Source organism: Trichomycterus rosablanca, chromosome 6, assembly GCF_030014385.1.
Source record: "Trichomycterus rosablanca isolate fTriRos1 chromosome 6, fTriRos1.hap1, whole genome shotgun sequence".
In the NCBI taxonomy this organism is placed as follows: Eukaryota; Metazoa; Chordata; class Actinopteri; order Siluriformes; family Trichomycteridae; genus Trichomycterus; species Trichomycterus rosablanca.
Genome location: NC_085993.1, coordinates 27,507,090 through 27,514,528, shown reverse-complemented (window position 1 = coordinate 27,514,528; position 7,439 = coordinate 27,507,090). Strand labels below are relative to the sequence as shown.

The window sequence follows — 7,439 nt, the reverse complement described above, 5'->3', positions numbered from 1 at the left end:
TTGTTCTGTATTGTGTTGTGTTGTTCTGTATTGTACACAGTTGTAGTGATGTGCTGTATCTTACTGTGTTTTGTAATGTTAGTCATATAAAATAAAATAAAAATCCTGATTTTATATTTATAATATTTGAGATTATCAACAAACAACACATTTTTATTTTTGCATTTTTTTTGCATAGGATAGACATAATATTTAATTATAAAGACAGTTAAAAAGTTACAGTTTATACAGCCCCTCCACAAATATTAAAAAAGAAACGTGGTTATGCTGGTTCAAAGTAACAAATTAAGTAATATGACCCCAGACAAACAATATCTTAGAAATATACTGTGCATGCACATACACAAGTTAATAAAAATGTACAGTGTCTTATAATATTTGAACAATACACAAAACATGCTTTCTGGGTGGTAAAACTGATTATCCTTTTTAGAAATAAATGCTAATAATTCACAAACTTTGAAATGAAAATATCCAAAAATTAAATATACTGCTGCACACACAATAGACATATCAAGTTAATATTAATAAAATTATTTTCCATTTTAAAACTATCTGTTTTTCCTTTACTTGCATAAACATTTACTGCTCAAATTCATATTGAAGCTTTTTAAAAAAGTAGTCAAAAGCATATACAGTATGTTGCCCAGTATATGAGAGTGCTTTTTCCTCTTTGAAAATAAGCTATCATGTAATATCTCTGTGGTTGGGGCTATGGTAGGGCAAGAAAAATGTTGTGATCACTCTCATTGGATTTTAAAGTAACATCTTTGTATATTGTGACCTGCTGCCAGAATACTATATTTTTTTTTTTTTAGTGTGTGTATGTGCTTGTGTTTATATTGCTGTTCCTGTCCCAAAGTCACATGAGGGTATTGTTACCGTCCTGCGATGTTAAGGAGGTTAGTCTGCTAAATCTGGATGATGACTCCCTTTCTACAACCCTTCTTTTAGCCATTAGCCTCTTTAGGTTTGCTCGAAATTTTTCCCCAACAAAGGCATAAAGAATGGGATTAATGCAGCAGTGAAGCATGCCCAGACTCTTGGTGACCTGCAGTGCCAGGTCTGTTTGGTAACTTCTCTGGCAACCAGAGACCACCTTTGCCCTAACCAGTGTGTCCACCATGACAGCCAGGTGGTTGGGACACCAGCAGAGCAAGAAAGCCACTACTACAGCTATAATCACTTTCATTGCCCTCTGCCTCCGAAAGCCACGAGTACGAACAAGTCGGGCAATAATGACTCCATAGAAACCCAGCATGGCTCCCAAAGGAAGTAGGAAGCCCAGAAAATGATGCAAAATTCGTGTTGCAATCCGCCAATTAGCTGCGCTGGAGGTCTCATAGTGCTCACCACATTCCATTTTACCATCCTTCTGTGAAGGGTACGACTTATAATAGATAGCTGCAGGGAGGGAAAGCATTAAGCCCAGGGTCCAGACAGAAGCACAAGTGATCCAGCTGCAAATTACATGTCTATTTTGTCCACCAATACCCTCTTTAGATGCATGAACCACCACCATGTAGCGGTCTGCACTGATGCACACCAGAAAAAGTATACTGGTGTAAAAGTTGGCCTCGAGAACCATGCTAACAATTTTGCAGGTGCCGTCACCAAACACCCAGCCCTGAAGGAAGTAGACAGACCAGAGTGGCATTGTTACAGCCAGCATAATGTCGGCAATAGCCAGGTGAAACAGGAAGAGATCTGAAGGACTGAGTTTATATCGGCTGGAGCCTACTACTAAGCCCACTACCATGTTTCCGGGGATGGCCAGCAAGAAGATCAGCATGTAGATTATACAATTTAAGATTTTAAGAGTTTGGGGAAATGGATGGACCTCACAGGGCTGAGCGTGGTCGCCAGTGTACGATGTGTTTAAAACGATGTGGTCACTGATGGTATTTAGCTCTTCATAGACATCTTCATAAATTTCAGAGAACTCATCAGGTAGAATTGTAAAGCCTATTTAAAGAAAAGGACTGGGTTATTTTCAGACTCATCAAACATCCTAACATCACAACTTTTATTTTTGACTTATATTTTAAGAATAAGGCATTCTGTTGTAGGAAAATATTCAAATGTAATATGATGACATTACCTACCCAGAGTTGATTATAACTACATGTTCCAAATGTTTATTGGATTTATACAATAACAACTTCCTTTTTTAGAAAACACAAAGAACATACATAAAATTTTGCTGAATGGTCGCAATAAAAGTTTGTTTGTGTTTTGTAAAGCAGCTGTTAACAGCCTGATCTTTCTGACTGTTAACTTCATGCCTTATGTCATCCTTGCTAGAATTGTAAGATTAATATCATAACCTGTGTCACAAAGGTCCCAGAAATTTTTTTTAAACACAGGGGGGCCTAAGAGAAAAAAAAGGACCGCTGGAGGAATTACAGTGCATAATCACTCAGACGGCACTGGAATAAGACTCATCATTCATCAATAGCTGATATAACCACATGGACAAGGGATTACTTTGGCAAACCTTTGTCAAGCACTACAATACAGAGTTACATGCACAAATGCCATTTAAAACTTTATTGTGCAAAAAAGAAGCTTAATGTTCAGAAGTCATGTTCTCTGGGCTTAGAGGCATCTGGGATAAACCATCACACTGTGAAAATATATATTGTGGTCAGACAAATCAATATTTCGGATCTTTTTTGAAAAAAAATGGATACCATGTGCTCTGGGCAAAAGACAAAAAGTATCATCCAGTCTGTTATCAGCAACAAGTCCAAAAGCCAGGGTCTGTCATGTTAAGGGTGGTGTCAGTGCCCTTGGCAAAGGTAATTTTTGTGATGAAAGCATTAATGCAGAAAAGTACATTGAGATATTAGAGCAACATATACCTTTTTTAACAAGACAATCAAAACCTCATGCTACACACATTACAAAGGCATGCCTGTGGAAGAAAAGGGGACAATGCTGGACTGGCCTGCCTGCAGTCCTGACCTCTCCCCAATGGAGAATGTGTGGAGAATTTTGAAATAAAAAATTGCACAGTGACAACCTAATACTGATGCACACCAAAACGTGTTTGCAGGAAAAATGGGACAAAATACCACCTACAGTAAAACTTTATTGCTTGGCGTCCTCTGTGCCAAAACGTCTCAAGTGTGGTGAAAAGAAATGGCAACATTACAAAGTGGTAAATGCTTTACTGTCGCAACTTTTTTTGGAATGTGTTGTTTATTAACAACACAGGAATGGATGTTTGTTAACAAATGAAATGAAGTTGAGCAGACAAAACATGAAATGTCTCAGTTTCATCCTGTCTGCAATCAGATAAAAGTAACCATAAGAAACAGTGTTTTCTTTTCATTTGCGTTTACCATACTGTCTCAACTTTTTTTTGGTTTGGGATTGTACAAAAATACATTTTACAATTGTACTGTGATAAAAACAAGAAAGTTAACAGTAGCATTTAACTAAGCTTGAACACTCTTACAGCTTGTTATTTATGAAACATGAATGGATGAAAAACATAAATCAGTCATAAAGTAAGAAACCCATCTTACCTGCCATTATTCCTTTAAGATTTAACAGACAGATAGATTAAAGTCAACCTGTGTAATTAGAGGAAACAGAGGATTTCACACACAGATGTGTTAATATTTCCTATTTAACCAACTCAGAGTCGCAACCTTGCATCACTCACATATAGCATAGACGCAGAACTGGTATTTGTAAATTCCAGTCACTTGTGAAATCAGTTTTGATTCAATTGATTTACATCAATTAACACTTTGGTTAAAAAAAGACTAATACTAATTTCTTTTCTAATATTTATTTATTTATTTATTTAAAAAATATATATTGTATATTTCTATCCTAATAAATAATATCAAATGTAACATTAGAAGTTGTTCCTAAACATATTTTTCATTATTTTGTAATTGACTTTTTAACTGTAAATATGCCCAGTTAGGTTACATGCAGGTCTTGTAATTTCAATGGTTTCTTCAACCGTTCTTTTTTTGTAAATAAATAACTGAAATACATTCTTCTTCCTCCATAAAATATAGTTATTTAATAGGTTTTGTTGCTGTTTAGCTGCTAGTACAATGGAGTATTGCAGAAAGTGAACAGAATAATTCAGAAAGAAGATTCTTTAGCACTATCATTAAACAGTCAGTCAAAGGAGATTACAATATATTTTGCCAGAAAAGTTGTAAAATGTTTGTAAAATGCATTAAAACAAGAATCTGTAAGTTAACATTCTTGAATTTTTATTTAACTGACAAAAGTATAAAGAAATGACTTTTAACATTTTGGCTAACCAACCTGATTGTATTTTGTAAATATATAGGACATACACCGATCAGGCATAACATTATGACCACCTCCTTGTTTCTACACTTACTATTTTATTAGCTCCACTTATCATATAGGAGCACTTTGTAGATCTACAATTACTGACTGTAGTCCATCTGTTTCTCTACATACTTTTTATTTCACCTGCTTTCACCCTGTTCTTCAATGGTCAGGACCACCACAGAGTAGGTATTATTTAGGTGGTGGATCATTCTCAGCACTGCAGTGACACTGACATGGTGGTGGTGTGTTAGTGAGTGTTGTGCTGGTATGAGTGGATCAGACACAGCAGTGCTGCTGGAGTGTTTAAATACTGTGTCCACTCACTGTTCACTATTAGACACTCCTACCTGGTTGGTCCACCTTGTAGATGTAAAGTCAGAGACGATCACTCATCTATTGCTGCTGTTTGAGTTGGTCATCTCATAGACCTATATCAGTGGTCACAGGACGCTGCCCACGAGGTCTTGTTGGCTGGATATTTTTGGTTGGTGGACTATTCTTGGTCCAGCAGTGACAGTAAGGTGTTTAAAAACTCCATCAGTGCTGCTGTGTCTGATCCACTTATACCAGCACAACACACACTACCACTCCACCACCATGTCAGTGTCACTGCAGTGCTGAGAATGACCCACCACCAAAATAATACCTACTCTGTAGTGGTTCTGTGGGGGTCCTGACCATTGAAGAACAGCATGAAAGGGGGCTAACAAAGCATTCAGAGAAACAGATGGACTACAGTCAGTAATTGTAGAACTACAAAGTGCTTCTATATGGTAAGTGGAGTTGATAAAATGGACAGTGAGTGTAGAAACAAGAAGGTGGTTTTAATGTTATGGCTGATCGGTGTATATTTACAGGACACAGTGCTCCAGTTTGCCAGCTAAATGTTCTTTTTGCTCCATTTACAGCCTGATACAGCAAAGTTTGTGTATAATATAAACATTTTTAATGTTATTATTATGCACCCTATAAAACAAGGATTTGATTTCAATTTTTTGTTGTTTATTTGTTTAGTCATATGTCTGGTTTACTTTTCTCTAGCGTAAGCAATTGCAACATCAATTGCAAAACCAGATAGAAAGACTGGTAAACAGAAATGAATCAACCAAGGAAGATTATGTCTAAACAGGAAGTTAGGAAACAGTTGGGTTCTGTATGGATCAGACACTACTTTTATCTTGAGATTTTATCTAGTGGTAGTGTAGTGATTAAGGTACTGGATGAGAGTTGCAGGTTCAAGCTCCACCAGTACTAAGTTACCACAGTTGGGCCCTGGAGAAAGGCCCTTAACCATAAATGGCTTGCACTATTGGTCACAATTGTAAATTACTCAGAATTGTCTGCTAAATGCCATAAATGAATAACATTTTAAGGTCAAAAACTAGTTTTTAATTGTAGGTTTTCTGTAAACCTAAAAATCTGTAAAACCCAAATTGTAGAGCAGGAGGCTATCATCAAGGACACTGCTAGGAATTTTGGGATGCCTAAAAATGCACCATGGGCCCCTTGCCTCAACACTAATGTCATAATTTCAAAAGCGTTATAACCTGCCTGTTGCAGCCCAGCTGATAAATAGCTTGAGAAACACTGTTTGAATTCCTAATGGAAAGTTTTCACCTAACAGCGACTCACCTGTGCTGTCCACGCTACTTTTCATTAGATAGTTTTAATAGACTCATGTAGTCATTGAACTTAGTGACCATATACTGGGTGTTCAAATAAATATTCCAAGTAACAATGCACTAATGTTTAGACTCTGAGGTCAAATCTCAAAAGTACCAAATTAATACTTAAGCACGACCATTTATTACTTGGGAAGGGCTATTTCATTTCATAACCATGGCCATTAATTTTTTATTATAATATTTGATAATATTTAAAATGTGCATCCCCTTTAGGTTTAGTGAACCAACTCTCAAACTAATTTCATTTTCCATTTTGTCCATTTTTGCATTGTGCATTGCATTGTGCCAGTAAGATAGAAGGTCATCCTGAATGTACTGTTAAATGCCTGCTAGACATACATCTGGTCAAGAGTAGTAAAACAGTACTTAGGTGGCCCGAAAAAGCGATCTTGGGTGCCAGCTTGAAAGTTCTTGGTGCCCGTTTTAATCAGTGAATTCCACTAGAACCAGGAAGCTGGTCTGGGAACAAAAAGAAGCTGTTCCTAGAATGAACAACAAAACCCACAAGCAGTAGCACTCATCATGACTAATGCGTTGCAGCTGTTTTTGTATTTAAGACAGGCATGTCCAAAGTCCGGCCCGCGGGCAAATCGCGGCCCGCGATCGAATTTTATATGGCCCGCGTCTTCTGTCTTAAATTACATTACTTGTGGCCCGCCAGCACAGTCAAACAGAAAAAAAAAGTATCGTCGCTGTTTGATTAAAAACACTTTTAGCGGTTTTCACTTTTTTACACGTGTTGATTGTGGGTATAAATCTCTGTCTGCCCATAGCAGCGAATATCAAAATAATTCATCATAAAAGATGAATGAAATCACGCAATCTCTTTAACGAGTATCTCAATTGGCTGCTAGACCTGTCCATCAAAACCGCATATCTCCTCCTTCTTCCCCTCCGGTACTGTTAGAGAAAGAAGCGAAACTCGTTTGCTGCGTGATGTTTCAATCTCTGCAGTTTATTCAGGTCATTCAATCACATGGTTGTAAAAATGATTTATATTTGTGATGTTTGTAGTTTTTTAAAAACACATTTGTATCTGATATTTATATGGACTAAGCGTTTACACGGACTGTATTTATTAACACAATTGAACTTTTTATAGCAGTAAATAACATGATTTACAAAGTAAAGATATTGTCTGGTAACTTCCCAGCTAACAATTTTTTGTTCCCAGAACGTTCCGGGAACGTTAGTTTTTGGTTCCCAGAACGTTCTGGGAACGGATCATTTTGGTTGCCCTTTGGTTCCCCAGGAAAGTTTTCTTTACGGAAATAGAACGTTCCCGTTTGGTTGTGCATTATAGTTGTGGGAACGTTCCCCTAACGTTCCCGTAACCTTAAAATTATTGAAACCTTAAGGGAACCTTGTACTAACCTTTAAATTATTGAAAACTTTAGACAACCTTGCAATAACACTCCGGTA

The 7,439-nt window shown here is 36.9% G+C and overlaps 1 protein-coding gene across 1 annotated transcript; it reads right to left on the bottom strand.

Annotated features, from left to right (window-relative positions):
- Positions 1-862: 862 nt before the first annotated feature.
- On the bottom strand, positions 863-3,540 carry LOC134317275 (C-X-C chemokine receptor type 1-like). The gene is made up of 2 exons (XM_062998094.1): positions 3,534-3,540; positions 863-1,965 (listed from the first exon to the last, which is right to left on the bottom strand). The coding sequence occupies exons 1-2, from the start codon at positions 3,538-3,540 to the stop codon at positions 863-865; spliced, it is 1,110 nt and encodes a 369-aa protein (XP_062854164.1).
- Between the last annotated feature and the right edge of the window lie 3,899 nt (positions 3,541-7,439).